The sequence below is a fragment of the Mytilus edulis genome, chromosome 1 (assembly GCF_963676685.1).
Source record: "Mytilus edulis chromosome 1, xbMytEdul2.2, whole genome shotgun sequence".
Classification (NCBI taxonomy): Eukaryota; Metazoa; Mollusca; class Bivalvia; order Mytilida; family Mytilidae; genus Mytilus; species Mytilus edulis.
In genome coordinates this window covers 32,127,274-32,146,796 of record NC_092344.1, presented here as the reverse complement: position 1 = coordinate 32,146,796, position 19,523 = coordinate 32,127,274, and the positions used below count along the sequence as shown (strand labels likewise).

At 32.3% G+C, this 19,523-nt stretch overlaps 1 protein-coding gene across 3 annotated transcripts; it reads left to right on the top strand.

Moving 5' to 3' along the window:
* Window positions 1–3,599: 3,599 nt before the first annotated feature.
* On the top strand, window positions 3,600–19,325 carry LOC139529914 (2'-5'-oligoadenylate synthase 1A-like). 3 transcript variants are annotated; one of them, XR_011665918.1, is made up of 8 exons: window positions 3,613–3,721; window positions 8,432–8,600; window positions 9,716–9,855; window positions 11,994–12,112; window positions 12,726–12,910; window positions 17,099–17,283; window positions 18,141–18,518; window positions 18,593–19,325. XR_011665918.1 is itself a non-coding variant. In XM_071325884.1 (7 exons), the coding sequence occupies exons 2-7, from the start codon at window positions 8,436–8,438 to the stop codon at window positions 18,307–18,309; spliced, it is 963 nt and encodes a 320-aa protein (XP_071181985.1). In that variant the 5' UTR covers window positions 3,600–3,721; window positions 8,432–8,435; the 3' UTR covers window positions 18,310–19,325. The 3 variants fall into 3 exon arrangements, 2 of the variants coding, with proteins under 2 accessions (XP_071181985.1, XP_071181998.1); XM_071325884.1 differs by having other exon boundaries at window positions 3,600–3,721; window positions 18,141–19,325; XM_071325897.1 differs by lacking the exon at window positions 3,613–3,721 and adding an exon at window positions 7,570–7,660 and having other exon boundaries at window positions 18,141–19,325.
* The last annotated feature ends 198 nt before the right edge of the window (window positions 19,326–19,523 follow it).

The window sequence follows — 19,523 nt, the reverse complement described above, 5'->3', positions numbered from 1 at the left end:
AGTATAATTTTATTGCTATATGGGGTGTTATCGGATCAAATGAGTAGGCTCCAGACGAGCAGGTAAAATATACGAAAACAACACATGAGCAATGAAACATAACATATACGGAAACAACACATGAAATTGAAAATTGATAAAAATGGTTTCAAAAAGTGTAATATTAAAGTAAAATAAATTTCATCCAAGAATGATCGCATATATCATGTTGATTCTGTTTAATTATCATCTACATTGGTAACCAGTATATAAATCAGAGATAAACGTAGTAATGTAACTAAACATCAGTAAGTAAAATATATTGGGATGACAAAATATGAAAAAAAAGAAAGAATAATGAGTAAGATAAATAAAATGTAGAAAAAAATGACATGACAATTTAAATAAACGATACCCCCAATCCGGACCCTCATGGTATACACGTGAATTTGGATGGAAACGCAGAATATAGAATAATATATAAGGACAGTAGAGAGTGATACATTGCTAAAAACGAGAGAAAAATAATACTTGTTTAAGAATATACACACATGAAACACCGATGGCTGTTGTAATAGTAACGGATTGCGATGTACTTATAATGGTGACAAATTCTAGAAGTTTACATGCGGACAACTATGGTGGCAGGTTAATTCCATTTTGCGTTTTAGCGCTTTAGCGTTTTCGCCTTACATATTTTATATGGCGAAAACGCGAAATTGCGAAATCGAAAACGCGAAATCGATTTCTCGTTTTCGACTTCGCGATTTCGCCTTTTCGCGTTTTCGCGTTTTCGCCCTATAGAATAAGAAAGACGAAATCGCGAAAACGCAAAATGAACTTCACCGGCCACCATAGACAACTGTAGCTCTCCTTTGCTCTTATGTAGAAAGGAACTAAACGGAATAAAATGAATTTAAACTTAAAATGACCAAATGTAGTTGCATTCGATCCTTTCCGTTTACTTCTTTAGAGTGATTTGTAAACAAGATATGATTAAGTAATATAAGAAAAGAACAAATTGGATGATGCTGACAAATTAGGGTTGAACGTCCAGTGACAAATATCATGTTCATATGAGAACGAGAACACGTTATATGTACCCTGTGTTGTATTAGAAAGACACTTTCAGTCGGAATTGAGAACGTGCTACTTCGAACAGACACAAAAATTAAGGCTGATTGAAAACGTCAATAAAAAAATCATGCATATTCCAGAGGCCATATTACGCTATATTGAAGTGACACACCCTTCAATAAAATGCAAAGAAAGTCAAAATAAAAATGCTCTTTCTAGGATACTGTGGCACCGTATTGTCATTTTTGTTTACTCAGGAACATCTCATTCTTAAATTTTTCAAGGGGAAAATATAAAGGTAGCAAAATTATTGTCGTGGCTAAATAACTCTTAACTGACACAATTTCAATTGTCCAACCAATTAAGGATGTCTGCTTGTCATTTTTTGGAATTTTTGTCAGATTTTCGGAATCCTCTGGTTTTAACCATTTGAATGCTTTAAAAAAATCCCCATGAACCCCCATTTTTCTTTTTATAAATCTTTTACATGTATAATTATAAGTCATTTGTAAAAATTTTATTAAATTTTATTGATTTTTTAATAGTATTTGAGAACTTTAACTGGTCAATAATAAAGCTACGAAAAATCAAGAGAGAACATTTTTCCGCCACAATTCCAATGGGTGATATCTCGAAAACAAGCACATTGACTCCTATATTTTTTTTGTTGCTTTTTTGATTCCTCAATTTATTCCCTATCAATACATACCAGTTTTATAAAAAAATTATTTATTTTGAAACTGAGCAGCGAACATCCTTAACCGACTTTATTCCAATAATTTTTACTTAAACGTGGTATTATTCACGTTATTTTCCAATTATAAAATATTTACTTATGTCAATTTATTTTTTAGAACCACCGTACCATTTTTTGTCCTTTAAATGATATCTAAATTTGTTTGTTTGGCCTTTTATAAAAAAAAAAAATGCTATGCGTATAAGCATAAATACTACATACTTGCGCGACGCCTTTTAGTTTTACTGAAAACTGCGCAGACTATGAAATGTTTTTACAAGTGCAAAATGTTCTATGATAGATATCATTTTGTCAGACATTTGTCTTTTTTTGATTTGGTTCTTATAACATGCCAAAAATCTGTATATATAATAGAGTTTAACATTAAATTAAGCGTTTTATTCTTAACAGAAGTATAACCAACCCGATTAACAGACTAATCGCCGATATTGCCGCATACTCTATATAGATTAACCGACCAATCTCTCGGTTAGCCGAGTGTCGGCCGTGTATTATGTATAGCAAATGATTGAAATGATTGTAATATTATACAGTACTTTTGACGATTAACAAATCTGTTTATTAAACTAATCAAATCGTCGTCAACTATACATGTAAGTATAACTACAAAAAGCAAAGGCATTCAAGGAAGATTGTTTACAAATGAGGTGTTTTTCTTCAAGTTTTGAGAAGTGATCATGGTGTTTATCATCATGTAAACTAATAATTTAGACAATGCATTTACAACTTAAAGCAATACATTACAGTGCGTCATAAGATACCTATCTGGATTGAGATGGAGGATGTTGAATGATGAGTAAAAGGATACGTATATCATATCGACACAACTGGTTGCCATTCGTTTTGAGAAGAAACAAGAAATAATAATTTTATACTTTCTGGTTTTTTTTTTTTTTTTTTTTTTTTTTTTTTATCTTAAAATGTATCCTGAACCATTCAACATTGGTAAATTAATGTTTTTGTCATTGAATTAACTGTTGGGTACTTCAAAATTAACATCTACACCATTCTATAGATTTTACATATTTCATCTCATATGAAAAGCCTCACGGTGTTACAGTATAGTGATTATGGTGTTGGTCCAGTGCAATACAGTTGTCTACTTGCTCGAACATCTCAAGCAATCAAGCTAACTTTCCTTATTTTCTGTTTTTGTGGAAGGTGATGAAAAAAACCGCTCCAAAAGTTCTACGATCTCTATATTGAATATGGTGATCGTTATGGCATTTATTTTCTTGAATTTAGGGATTTCCACTGCATCATAGACACAATTCGACAATTAATCTCCTTTCAATGATACTCGACACTGAAGTAATTCAAAATTTAATTCAAACGTTGAACAGCTGATATAACATGTATACCTTAAAAAAACCATAGGAAAAAAAACAAAAAAGTCTAAACCAGACAAAAGATCGGAGCTTTGCATGAAGCAGATATATTCCTTTATTTTAATAGTTTTAAAAATATTATTACAGCAACAGTAGATTACCGTTCAAATGTTATTAATCCATTGGCAATTAGAAAATACTGATCAAAGTTAAGTAATATATCCGTGAATATAATAAACCCAAAAATAATGATACTGTGTGCATCGACATGGAAAGCCACACTCAAAACTTTACAATTTTACAAAGTTTGTTGTCGATTAACCGTAAAACATGAATGAAGCATCGATTGCATTCGTATTTTGTTGTTATAGTACACGTGCACAGGTTTAGATTTGTCCGGAAGTGAAACGTATGGAAATTTCCAGAAAGTTACCAATGGTTTATTTTTAGAAATTAAAGATTCCCAGTTTATTTTTAATTTAATATCAAGGAACTTTTCAAATTGTTACTGGCTTTGGAAATCAAAGTAGACTTATCAAACATCGCACGAAACGTTGAATTAGTTTCTATATTCTATCAGGTAAGCTGCAAACGTTATCAATTAATAATTTTCTGTTTATCACAAATACTGAACAAGAAATTCTCCACTTCATGTATTTTAGTTAATTTTTGCATTCACAAGTTATCACAATTAAGTATCACATTAATTTTGTTTCGCATTACTGAGAAGATCAAATTCAAAACTCATTACGAGGATATAAGTCTAAACGTATCCATTTTGTTGCCCGCGTCACACTGTCCCGATTTTTACGCCGATGGCAACACGATTATGGAAATTTTCTAAATCGGGACTGATCGTATCCAGATCGGGCTATTCGTAGTGACTTCTTTAACCATCGTAGAACCATCGGCCATTTTTTCTAGCCTTCGGGGACAACATTGGGAAGGGTTCTAAATTTTTTAACATGCTAAAAAATCCCCGAAGGTGCGTCCGATGTTGAGGGTTCGTATTGAGTTCGTATCACCCTCCTCACCATCGTAATGTCACCGGGAATGCATCTGTGCACATCGTATTGCATTCGTGATTTAATCGTTTCCATCGGGCAGTTTTGACATTACGATGTCTACACGAATGAATCACGTAGATACCCGAAGGTCTTACGATGGCAACACGACTTCGTGAAGACCTCGTAATCCGGTCGTGTTGCCATCGAATAAAAGTAAGAAGGCGACAAGATGGAACTAAGACGGCAATAAATCCAGCTAAATTTTAGTTAATTTTCGCGCTAAAATACATTTAAAGTGCCATGCGCGATATGCACTGGTCAGTCTAATACGACAGTTAAGAAAGACGTTCACAAAACATGGAGCTCATATCATATGATTCTATGAGAACAAGAAAGGCGACAGCGTTGTTTCTATTAATTCAAATGGAACAAGAAGAGCAGCTATTACAGGCTCAGGATTTACTTTTACAAGTAAAATATTATTTTTGTCAATTTTTCATATCAAGTAACATAATGAAAATCATAAACGCGCCTCGTACACCAACACTGCAGGTACACGTATATAGGGAAACCAACTTTTTCTTCATTATTCTGATTTTTTATGTATCGTCTGAGTTGTTGTCACACGAATGTTTACTCCATAACCATTTTGTTTTCTATATGTCATATTTTGCCGCATTTGTTGCTTTCCCCACATCCTTCCTTTTGTCTATATTATTATGATATTCTCCTGGAAAGAGCTCTTTTTGAATAAAAGGGATCAACGAACCCATTACCTTACCTTTAAGATAGATCAGTAAACATGGGCATAATTATGGGTGATTATTCAGACTAGTGCACACATTTTACAGTTCAAACAAGGTAATGCCGAGCGTGGCATCCCCTCGTATGTAACATATTGGGGACAAATATGGACACTATATTTGTATATGACACATGCAGAAAATGGTAAATTGAATATGCATATTTGATACATAAACTATTTTTTTAGAAATCAACCAAAACATTCAGTAACTGGAAATACTTTTAATATTGTCTTTAGAACCAGCAGGTAAAAAAATGAGCAACCAATTTCCTGTGTATTATGCTATTTCAAGGAGAAAAAACAAGTCCATCTGCATGACCTTGACTTTTGGCCGTGAACGTAAAAAATGTCAGATCATTACAAGGAGGAACAATATACCAAATGTGGTTAAAATCTTTTGAAGCATATTTGTTTTAGAGTGTCCACAAGGGTGATATTGCCTTGTATTACAACTTCCACTGTGACCTTGACCTTTGAACTTTAAAGTCAATAGCCTTAAGATATTCTTAACGAGTAACACCATACCAAGTTTTGAGCATTTTGTTCTAGAGTGTCCATAACAATTTTATCTACACGCAACTTACATGTAGTAGGCGAGGGGATAATAAACTAAGTTTTATAAGAATTAGACAAAAAGATCGATTTTCCGCCATGCATGGCAGACTTGTACAGAAACGATATGTTGTCGAAATTCTGTTCGTATCTTTTAGACATCGTATGGCCATCGCGCCATCATCGTAATCCATCGTGTAGCCTTCATGATCCATCGTGTAGGCTTCGGCTGAAATATGAAGCTAAATACCCGTCTTCGGTTAACCTTCGTATGTCCATCTTTTGCTATCGTATATAATTGCGGCACCATCGTATAGACTTCGTTATTCATCGTACTTGCTTCGGTCACTTTTTGGTATTTTAACGAGATCGGGACCAACTTCGTACGAACTTACAATTTTCGCATTCGGGTGTCCATCGTATATAAAAATCGGGACAGTGTGACGCGGGCATGAATGCCCGCGTCACACTGTCCCGATTTATATATATATATACATTAATGCCCGCGTCACACTGTCCCGATTTATATATATATATACATTAATGCCCGCGTCACACTGTCCCGATTTTTATATACGATGGACACCCGAATGCGAAAATTGTAAGTTCGTACGAAGAGCTCTTTCCAGGATAATATCATAATAATATAGACTAAAGGAAGGATGTGGGGAAAGTCGGCAAAATATGACATATAGAAAACAAAAATGTCCGTAAACATTCGTGTGACAATAACTCAGACGATACATAAAAAATCAGAATAATGAAGAAAAAGTTGGTTTCCCTATATACGTGTACCTGCAGTTTAAGAATACGAGGCGCGTTTATGATTTTCATTATGTTATTTGATATGAAAAATTGACAAAAAATAATATTTTATTTGTAAAAGTAAATCATGAGCCTGTAATACCTGCTCTTCCATTTGAATTAATAGAAACAACGCTGTTGCCTTTCTTGTTCTCATAGAATCATATGATATGAGCTCCATGTTTTGTGAACGTCTTTCTTAACTGTCGTATTAGACTGACCAGTGCATATCGCGCATGGCACTTTAAATGTATTTAAGAGCGAAAATTAACTTACATTTAGCTGGATTTATTGCCGTCGTAGTTCCATCCTGTCACCTTCGTACTTTCATTCGATGGCATCACGACGAGATCACGAGGTCTTCACGAAGTCGTGTTGCCATCGTAAGACATTCGGGTAGCTTCGTGATTCATTCGTGTAGACATCGTAATGTCAAAACTGCCCGATGGAAACGATGGAAACACGAATGCAATACGATGTTCAAAGATGCATCCCCGGTGACATTACGATGGTGAGGATGGTGATACGAACTCAATACGAACCCTCAACATCGGACGCACCTTCGGGGATTTTTTAACATGTTAAAAAATTTAGAACCCTTCCCGAAGTTGTCCCCGAGGGCTAGAAAAAGTAGCCGATGGTTTTACGATGGTTAAAGATGGCACTACGAATAGCCCGATCTGGATACGATCAGTCCCGATTTTGAAAATTTCCATAATCGTGTTGCCATCGGCGTAAAAATCGGGACAGTGTGACGCGGGCATAATGAAATGCTATTAAAAAACGACCTTTAATTGCAAATTGAATGGGTAGTTATTTTTAAGTTTCAAAGTCTCATACATATATGATTACATCCAAAATTTTTTCATAATATCTCCAATTTGTAACTCGATTTTGAGGTTGTCATGTAGACTTGAAGTGGAACTCATGATTAGCGTTACATCTAACAATACATCAATACGGAAGCAAAATTTCCACTGCTCGAACAATTCTTAAAATTTAAGACATGGTTCTGGCGACGTGTTTAAACATAGTTATTATATCCTGTGCTTAAAAATAGTTATATAGACACCTGTCATTTGTTGAAAACTGTTTGTACCCCCTTAACATAAGTGTTTTAGATACTTTTGTATACTTTTATTCATATGTTGAAGAAATAAGCTTACATTTGTTTTAAATGAAAAATTTGAAAATCTTAGCTGTTTCTTCAATTTAAATCTAACCTTTTATGTAAGCACGAATAAACGACTTTTTTTGTAGTTCATAGATAAAAAGCCAAACGAATCATTCGTTATTCTCCGAGCTACATAAATATATTTTAAAAGATGGATAAAAAATAGGTCATCTCGTGGTAGGTAATTAAAAGAATCTATTTGAAATGAACTACTATGCAGAGTCAATTACGAATAATAAAAAGTTATGAAACTATGCACTCTATGATACGTGAAATACATTTTCTTATCGAAAATATGAATATGATAATGAAAGTAGATTTTCAGAAATTCAAAGTACATAAATCTGACATACATTTATATATTGAAAGAAACGTGTAAATTTTGTCCAATACATAAGCAGGTAATCTTTGAAGATAGCAAGTGCCGTAAAATAAAATGATATGATCACAAAACAAAACAAATATAGCAAGTCTCTTTTAGAGTTTCATGACGTAATATTTGCCAGCATTTTCCAGAATATACGAAGACCAATTTAGAACCAAACGACTAATATATGTACTCTGTAATTATTTCAATCTTATTGATATCAAATTATAATTGAATTATACAGCTGATACATGTAAATATAATTTAACAACATATTTATTAATAGAATGAGATTCAAGTGTATCTTCAAAATATGTTTTATGATATGTCTTTTAATCAGTTTTTTTTCAGTAAATAAAAAATTCTTGAACTATTATTCAGTGTTTCTGCTGTTCCGTTGTTTTCCCTGATATAGTTAATGTGTTTTCCTTCGTTTTGAGTTTGGAAACCGGATTTGTTTTCTTTGAATCGTTTTATGACTTGCAAACAGCGGTATATTACTGTTGCTATTATTTAGTATTTCTATGTACCTAAAATTGTTTAGATGTCAAAGCATGATCATTTTGTTTACTCCATTGCAGAACTATGGACTTCCGAGGAATCAAACCCGGAGAATCTCTTGCTTGTTTTATTGATCGCGTTGTTAATCCGGATACAAGCTATCTTAAACAATGTGGAAAGACTATTGACGAAGTAGCAGAGGTCTTGAAATCTAGTCAGTTTAATTATAGAGTAATGCGTACTATTAAGGTATGGTTTAAAAGTTTTGTTGTTTTGTTCTGACATCTTCGTTGAAAAATGTTAAACAATTTATTCATTAGAAACAGTATAATGAGGCTACAAAAAAGATATTAAATAAAACTGGAAATCAACATCAAGTTTAGAAACCTTCTGTTTTTCTTACCGATTACTTTAATGATGTTAGTAAGATTATTTTTCAATTTGATGTTACTATCATTTTCTTCTTCTTAGTGAATTGTTTCATATTTAACCTATCTATAACGATTTTAAGACATATTGTGCGTTATAACTTACATTAAGAAATAAATTGCAAACACTTGATAGTATGACTAAACCTTTTCATATTATGTAATCATGAAAACTTGAAAACTAAGCTTATTCTATGCATGCATGAGCAAAGTCAACTAAGGTTAACTTTGTCCATAGCAACTTGAAAATACTCAGTTAACCATTGAAAATGCCACAACCATTACATTAGGATCACTGGTGGTAAGCGGATTAAAGTTACGACCATCCGAAAATGGGAGACAACTCTACGGATAAACTTTTCTTTTCCGATTTTCGTGCAGTAAAAGATGTTTTATTTGAGCCAAACCGCTTGTCTCATACATACTAATCGTCAGTGCGTTGCTATTAAAACAAAATTTGATACATAAAAACATTCCAATTTTCGTAAAATAGTCATTCAATAATTCGAGCATGATGGTCGTAACTAAAACAACAAAAATGTTCAGGATGGTCGTAACTTAAAATTGTGATGGTCGTAACTCTTTATTAAATAGGACCGAATAAGACAAGTCAAGAGTTTAAAACGTGTCATTTATTATATGAATATATTATATAATATATTTGTGAAGTTGATTTCACCAAATGATAAAAACTAAAAGGGGTGAAGAGAGGGGTACCTGTAAAGTGCGAAAGGGAAGAAAATTGAAACGAATCGAAAAATAAACCCAATACAAAATGAAATGATCAGTCACTGTTACTTAAATATAATGTATATAATTAACCAAGAGGCATTTACGAATACTAACTAATGTTTTATGTATATCTATCATATAAACTTGTTTGATTTGATCATTTCTGTTCTGTGTTCTTGCATAATGTTCACTTTTGACTTAAAGGGAGGATCTATCGGGAAAGGAACTGCAGTTCGTGATCTATCAGATGTAGATCTTATATTTCCGATATACGACATCACCACTGTAGAAACTCTTAAACAGAAAATGAGCGGAATCAAAGATGCCATTCACAGTCTTCTTAGGTAAGCAGTTTAGGGTTATATACATTAAACGAACCTATTTTCGCGGATACTTTATTTCGCGTTAAGGCCTTTTTAATCCATTTCGAAGCAATTTAACAAGGCGATTTTCAAATTTACTTTATGCAGTTAGAAAATCCATATTTTACATATTTGCCAAGGTTCATATTTACATTATTTTTCTACTCGCCAAAGTCGCGAAAATAAGTTGCTCACGAAAATTAATTGGTTTACAGTATTTACCTTGACAACAAGTTAATTACTAATTTTAAATTGCACGATTTTCATACCAATTTGGAAAAAACACTATTCCCCTAGCCTGTACTATCTACGCGTTACTTACATCAATATGTCAACTGTTAAGCTTAAACTTACTAAGAGTTTATATCATATAACAAACACTATCATTGGGCAGTTATTCAAAAAACAAATATTTGACCTATTATGGTTTTCTTTTACAAATTGTAACTTGTATAGAGAGTTGTCTCATTTGTACTCATAGCACATGTTCTTATATCTATAGAAAATAATGGATGAATTGTTCAATCTTGCTATATGTTTAATTGAATTCAATTGTAATGATTAAACCAGTAAATTGTTCTCACGAATTCAAACTATTGTTGTCTGCTCGATGGTCGGGTTGTTGTCGCTTTGACACATTCCCCATTTCCTTTCTCAATTTTAACATTCATCCATAAACATTTTATGTTTGTCCTTAAGATTAACATTTCGTTGACGTAGGTAGATCTTTACCCCCTCACAATTATGTGATATAGATACAATGGATAAGCGTTGATTCTTGAAAAAGAAACCATGAGCCCGAAGGGCGAATGGTTTGTTTTTCATGAATCAACGCTTATCCATTGTATCTATAACTTAAACTATTATGTTAATGTCTTTTAAAAATTAACGCCTATTCTTAATTAGAAGGTATTGTAAGTGAGTTTAAATAACCATGTTATCGTGTCAAACAATTCATTACAATAAATTGAATATCACAATTAAATGGTTAAAACAAAAATAAAAATATATTATAACACAACACGTCTGTCCTTAAAGATCTTCATACTATCAGGCATCTGAATATTGTCTGTTCTTTACAAAATAAGATATATTCGAACTTATTTCTATTAAAATTGAAAATAGAAATGGAGAATGTTTCAAAGGCAATACAACCCGACAAAGAACATTCTAATGCTAGGAACATCACGATTTTCTAGCAAAGGAATTTACGAATTAACAGTTGTAAAATTGTGTAGTAAAACAAATGAAATCATATTAATATAAATTTATAAAACAAACGTGGAAAAATCATGAGAATGTAATCAGTTTTGTTTCAAACATGTGGAATAGCCAACAATAATCCAAAAAAAAAAAAAAGACCAAACTCGCTTTTATTACACAAATTATCCACAATAACATACAAAACAAGAACAAAAATTGAAAAGTAGAGAATAGGGACAACAAAGATAATTCAGGGATTCGAACCTAAAAATACAAGTCCGTACCTTGAACTCATTTATCTTAACCATGAAACCTCGTGGTTACCAATTCATACTATTCGTTTGCCTATTATGTATATATAAAGGTAGAAGCCCTGTGTGTCTGTTGTTCCGATGTATTTCATACATTCATTTATATATATAAAATAGACAATTAAATCGTAACCGATTGTTAACCCAGAGGTTTCGTCGATATGTTGATGTCAGTAACACGTATTAGAATTCATGGACGGGTTCGAATCCCGGTGAAAGCATATAGAAATCACAAACATGAAAGCTAAGTTTTTAAAACAATTCCATTAGTGAACAGAAATCAGTTAATTAGTCAATTCAAACTTAATGAAATTAGGCACACAAAGGAAACAAAAGAATCTAATATGTTGAGCCCATTTCAGCGACAGATTTAGGAAGATTTAGGAAGCGTTGATTCTAGAAAAAGAATCCACGGTAAATGAATAGGCTGACGTCACCACAATGGTTTAATGTAACATATATATCATTTAAAACTGATTGCAGTAGAAATATCTAGGTTTAATTAGCAATGTTTAGAATCTAGAATATATTTCTTAGAACAAGTATATTTTTTTCTAATCAACGGAATTAAGCTGACTTTTTGTTATTTTCACTCTCTCCTTCTAGTTTAAAATTCAGGATTAAAGACTCAACAAACACGACATGGGCTTATAACACTCATATTTTTATTGACGGGGATTGGCAAGAGGTTGACATAATGCCAATTCTCAATATAACACAGGATCGTAAGTATTTATAGAATCTTTAGCATTTTGATCATTCATTAGATTATCGGAGTATAGCCATGAGACAAAAAAGTGCAATCTTGTTAATATAGATGAGTTCGCAATGGTCTGGAACAATAATAAGAAGTAGTGAAAAGTATTTCAATTCTGGTTGCTAAGTTAGATAGTAAAAAGTAAAATCAAAAAAATACTGAACTCCAAGGAAAATCCAATCGTAAAGTCCCTAAACAAATGGCAAAATCAAATGACAAAACACATCAAACGAATGGACAACAACTGTCATATTCCTGACTTGGTACATACAAAAGGGAATAAATAAACTCATCAAAGATAACCGGTAAGCCCTAGTTTAACTACAAGGTAGATGGAATTTGAAGAAAAAAAGCATATATGCAGTCACGGAGCACATAACATAACCTTATCAAAATGTATTCAAATATCAATGTTGAAATTATCAATAATATAGTAAAACTATTTCGTTTAGTCCCAAAAACAATGAGAAATGATACTTTTATGGTAAAATACCCTTTAAAAATGTAAAAGAGAAAGAAAAAAAAGCACCCATGTAAATCTGTTCGGAGTAATTGGTTTTTTTTGTGTGTACATTTCTTAGCCAGCAACTTAACGGATGAGGAAATAAAATCGATACACACCAAAATGAGGAAAGAAGTTGGTAGTACGGAAAGAGGATATTACAACCGATGTTTGAGACCACTTCAAACAGAATTCATTGGAAAGCATCTAGAAAAAATTAAAAGAGTCATAAGGCTGATCAAGTACTGGATCAAAACGAATGAAGTAAGTTATATAGTATACATCTGTGCAACCATTTTAAGGTAGATGCCAGTAGCTTTCTGGAAACCATTCAAAACAATTGCTAATTTATGCTTACAAAATAGAAATACAAACTGATATACCGAAAATGTCTCACAGAACATTAACTGTTGTATTGTTTTGTTTTTTATATATCCTGACATTTAACCATTATTGGGGTTGCACTTATATATAGTTTTAATTACAGACAATGCAATTTAATTTCCGTTACGGATAAAACTGTGCCACTTAGAATTTAAAAGCATAAGTAAAATTCTATACTACATCTCCTTTCATTTTGGGTCTTCCCCTATAATTAAAATTACTCCGCTACAATTTGTACTTTTACTGCTAACATTCCTCAGTTATGTATCTATGAAATGAAACATTGAGATCATATCTGAGAACCAGAAAGTTAAAAAAAATTAAATAAATACGAATATCATTTATCGCCCCACATGAGGCGGAGTTTGTAAACAACTGTTTTTACAATGGCAAGCTTAACGAATTTCTTTAAAATTTGAAGTTAGATTAATGATGACAAATTTCTGTTTAGCTAATTTATTTAATTTATTCTGTAGTGTATTATAGTCGCATAAAAATCTACGGTAGTTGGATTTAAAACACACTACAAACACAGTCCATAACGTAGCCTCATTTTTTTTTACTGGATCTGTTGAACTGCCAAACAAATTTAAACAAAACCCCTTCAGTGCCAATGTCTTTTTTGATTGTCTTTACGATAACGCAAAAAATGTCGACGTCATAGTATAGGTATGAAAGCTCAAAAAGATGTTAACTGTAAGTGGCGGGAAAATTAAACTTTTTTTACTAATAGTCCATTTTCTTACATATAATACCGATTTTTGACTCTGAAGTTATAATATTTAGACAAGTTACGTGTAATAAGATATTCTGGTCCCGGTTCTAGTAATAGCACCAAGATAAGGTAAAATATTTTTTTTTGAGGAAGGGGTAACTATTTTATGTGTTTCATGAAACATTACAAAATAATTGGACCGATTTAAAGTTTCACTTTACTTCTTTAAGTTGCCCCCACTTGAACTAATACCAGAAATTATAGAGAAGATAACCTGTCTAAAATCATATACTGTACTCCCGAGTCAAAATTCGGTAATACGAAAAGAAATAATGCAAATTAATTTGTCACTACTTATAAATTAAAGAAAGTTTGTCATTATTTTTGGTGAACAACTTCATTATATGAGCTTGGGATACAAAATTCAAGATTCATATAATCATTACTCAAGAAAAATATTTAATTCGTCGGTATTACATCGTCTGCCGTGTTTCTTGTATTTACTGCATGGTTTATGGGCAATTTTACGACAGAGAGCACACATGCATATACATTTTTCTGCCTTTTCCTGCTATCGGGGACATTTCGTCCAGAACACACAGAACACTCTCTTCTTTTCGACCCGGTTATTTTCTCAAATGTCGTTTTAATATTATATGATCTTCGGAAATGTCACCAAATAATTAATTGTATAAAATGAAGACCTGATCGAACATTTTCAGAGTTCGTTTAATAGGAATTTTCTATCGTATCTTGATATGAAAAATAATGTGTTCATTAATTCATGACAACCATACAATGATAAGTCACTGTGATTGTAATTTGAAATCTATAATTATTCACAAAGTTTTCAGGTTGTTTGCGGTTTTGCTTTCTTTTATTTTGGAAGAAGGACAAATAATAAACGAGTACAGACATGCACTGATCAAATAACATGTATTTTACTGGGAGACATGTTACAGGTATCAATTAAACGTGTCATGTTGACCTGGAATGTTAATTTGGCCGGCACAATCCAGCAAGAATCGTGTTTTACGATGCTATACAGGACATTACATTTTTACACGATAAATACAATATTAAATATTGTTCCTTGTATCTCTTGTTTTATTCATGTTTAACTGTTTTGCCTTTGAAATTTCTATAAACGTATGCCGTATAAAGCCTAGAAAAATACACGCAGCAAAATAAATAGAAAAATTATCGAAATTTATTTCATGCATTAAAATTCTCTGGTGGCGTTTTAATGGAACATGAGCATAACTGTATGTTATCAAGACAAACTTCTTCGTTGAATGATTTGTGAAAATCAGCACGAAATAGACAATGGTTTTGAAATTTCCCTGCACTGTCCTGGTTTAATTATGTGTGGATCCCTCACTCAGGAGAATAAACTCGAGGATTAGCCATAATCCGATGGATGCGTTAACAAATCACGTCATTAGATTAATTACGTCATTAACGTGCAGTGCACTTTTTGCGTACTTTTTAAGTTTTTGAGTTTTTTTGCGCTTTTTCTAATTCGTTCTTTGTAAAGGTATTTGAATAACTTCTATATTTTATGTATGTAAAACTTTAGGCAGTTTAGGAAAGTAAGCCTAGAATACATAAATAAACTAAATGGCCAACTGAAAAAACGTCGGAAAAAAAGAGTGGATTTGAGACTCTATAGTTCTAAATATTATATATATATTTATAAGCGCATCCTTACAAAATTTTATTTTCATAAATTTCATAAAAAAGCTCCCCTTTCATATCTTTAATCTTGGTAAGAAACCGCGCGAATGTTTCAAGACGGAGGAATTAAATTTATCACAAAAACGGCGACGTCATAGAACATTACGTAGTTCATAACATCATTTCAATCATCCCTTTGGCACTGAAAGGAGTATGACTTTGGGCCGATCATCGGCCCTGTGGCACAGAACTCGTTAATAAATCATGCGTCGTGTTTTCTATACTTTTATTCGTCGTGATAGCTAATGCATATAATATAACGTCACAGAGTAAAGCGTTTGGTCATAACGTTACCATAGCGTAATGTTTGTACTTCGCGTATTTTCCGACAGAGTCAACAATTTTTTATTTATATGTAGTGTACGACAACTTCCACAGGTCAATTTACAGTTAAAGTAATAAGTATGATAAGTTTATTGGCAAACGTTCAACAGAGATCAAATATTCTTGAAGGTATTATTTAATTTAACATTAAATGTGAAAGATTTTTTTTCATAGTGCAGAAAGTTTTAAAATGCATGCATCTTATGCATGAAGTTTATGACTGCTGGTGGACTATTAGTCAACGAGGGTACCATCATCGCAAAAGTCAGTACTTCTGTAATGAAATGCTTTGTAACAAACCTTTCTAAAAATTGTCCGTTTATAAATTGGGAAATTACAGAGAGACGTAGGTTTCAACACCATTAGGCAATAAAGTGAATTTGACATTTTTATGGTCCTTTTTGGTTATACAGCTCTTCAGCTGTTTTGCTTCTGATACATCCTTGGTTTTCAAATATTCGGCTGCGAGCGTTCCTGATGAAGCTAAATCCAGGAAAGGGCGTCTTAACCATGAAAAATAATCACTTTTTTTCCATTAAATTTCTCATGGTTAAAGCCCTTGTCAAGTATTAATGTCATCATAATATGAACTATTACATCTGTGATATGATTTTGTGAGGAAATTCGTTGTTTTCTGAACCACGAGTTATTAAACGTGTTATATAGTTTTTGTATTCGTATTTGTCTATATGCCTTGGTGTGCGTCTTTGATATATTTGAATTGGCTCTGTTCTTACACATCCTGTCATTGTTTATTGTGCTATTGTAAATTTTTGTATTCTTGTCTTTGATTTTTGTTAATGTCAATTATCTATCTGCCTTATTGTGCTTCTTAGTTACATATTTGTTTGTTTTTATAGTGATTAAGATTATTACACATTAATGGACTGTTTTACCCCTAATTTTGACATTTGTACGTATAATGTTTGTTTGTTTTGTTCACATATCCTGGTCAATATAATGAAATTTGATACGACTGCCGAACAAGTGAGATTTTTGCTATTTGTAAACCCAGAATTAATCCATTATTTTCTGCATAAGAAAGTGCCTGTACCAAGTCAGGAATGTGACAGTTGTTATCCATTCGTTTGATGTGTTTGAGCTTTTAATTTTGCCATTTGATTGGGGACTTTCCGTCTGTACAAATGTTTAACGAGCATAACTTTAAAGATTGCACGTCATATATGAAGTAGTACATCATATGTATTATAGTTCCCTGATGACATTGACGTATTCTTTATACAGGTTCGAGCTTGAAATATAATCATTAAAAATATTTTCTATTTTTATAGCACACGATAATAAAATCGATTGCAGTTGAACTGCTTGTGATCGGAGCCTGGGAAGATCTCGGGAAACCACACCCAGGTATACCGGAAGAAGCCATAGCAAAGTTGGTATTTGACAAACTAAAAAACTTTGGAGATATCAAATTATCATGGACGGATTATTATCAACCAGCAGATTATTCTGTGCCGTAAGTATAGTTTTCGCATTTGTCCCATTTGATGTATGGGCTTCAAATGTATAAGTAATTAATGTTTTTTTTTGTGAAAACTTCGACCTAACCACTACTTGGACATGTCAAAATAGTCAATTGTTTTTTTTTAAATTGGATGAACCGCAATCAATATCATTGAAATCAGAAAAAAAGCAAGATAAACAACCATCCAAAAAAGTGTTAAAAAGGTTAAGTATGCGTAGCAAAACCACACATTCGTTCAAGAAATTGTTATGAGCGATAGTTTATAAATATTACTTTTTGTAGTTAAAGGAGTAGACCATTTCTAATCCGTGTCTGTGTAATACCAAAACATTAGACAGACAGTAATGAAACAGATCTCATTGGTATAAATTAAGTGTGAGTGCTCTATGTTTGTATTGAGTGTTTTTTTCCCTTTTCGTTACATTCGTTTTAGGTCATTATTACAAAATATTTTTCAAGATTGAAGAATTTAAAATCACGAAAATCTATTTTGAATACAGTATCAAAATAATACTGCCTATCATAATATTGTAAATTTCTATTTTAACATATCAGAAGGAACATGCAGGCCTTGATATGTATACAACACACAAGATAACAGTGAAGAATATATTTTATTTTCATAGATAAAAACCATACATACTTGACCCAGTGGACCCTGAGAATAACGTAATTTTTCAAGATTGAAGAATTTAAAATCACGGAAATCTATTTTGAATACAGTATCAAAATAATACTGCCTATCATAATATTGTAAATTTCTATTTAACATATCAGAAGGAACATGCAGGCCTTGATATGTATACAACACACAAGATAACAGTGATGAATATATTTTATTTTCATAGATCAAAACCATACATACTTGACCCAGTGGACCCTTATAATAACGTAATTGGTGAGATAACACGTCATTATCATCGAGGTCCAAATGTTCCAAAAGCTGACATAGCAGTAATGCAGCAAGTTGATCGACTTCAACGTGATGCAAAACGGGCTCTTAACAGTTTTGATTAGTGTTTTGGTGGTGCCAGTTATACACAATTTCTTATTATAACATTAATGTACACTAATTTATTATTTCATATTAATTACCCTGCTGATATAAGAACAGATATGATTGTGATTACAAAAAGTAGCATTTAAATACTTTTTTTGTGTTTAAGTTCGGAATTTCGGAAGATCCATAGCAAAATGTCCGACATTGCAGTGTACGCTAGATTATGGTCTGAAATTTATGTCGATTAGTGTGCAATACGCAGACAAAAGTCAAATTTAAAAAAGCTTTTTAAAACTTCAGATTTAAAGGACAGTAACTACAAATGTTTTAAACAGTTCTATGTATTTACGAGTATGAAAGGTTTCTGTTAAGCGGCCTTAGAGGAGTTTTGATCACAGGATTTCATTGTGAAACTTAAAATAACAGATGACGACACACAATTATACCTAGTACGTCAGCATTTTGCGAAATGAGTTGTGTTTCCAAACTATCATTGTGTAACAATAGTAAAAATATTTAATCAAAAGTCTTACCATAAATTTGCAAAAATTTCCAAGCAAAATGCTGGTAAACTATGGTCACTACATACTGTTACAGGCAGTCCTTCCAAGTATGGACGATTTCCATCGAACGGATGGTCTCGAAGAAATTTCATTCCGATGTTTAGTTCACATAGAGACATTTTGATTTGATAATTAAAAGGAGATTCAGACCAATTCCTCCTCTCAAAATTGTAAAATCCAAAGGATGGTATAGTATGGTCAACTAGACATAATAAATAAAAAAAACTGTCAACTTCTATTTGTTTCTTCTTCACGCAACATTAAAGAGTGTAGTATTTAGGAGTAAAAGCAACGACCATAGTTTTCGATCCAGAGTCAGTGTGAATACATGCATGTGGCCACCAAAATAAGAAAATAAGATATCAGTGTTTACAAGAAATGTTTCTGGGAAACCGTCATTACTTAAACTGTAGAAAAAAGAGTGGAAAGCTATGCATATGAAAATTTTGAATATAAAAATGAAAATGGCATTTATTTTGATTTATGTAATTGCTAACTGAAGGTTTATCTGAACAAATATTTATAAAGCATCATTTAATTCGTACCACTGCCGGACTACTGTTACCCCTGAGGATGATTACATGTAATTCACCAACATCAGTTCCATCTCAATGAGTTTCAATTATTTGGAAGAACTTTCAGCAGGCACTCTAGAGGCTAAAAATTGG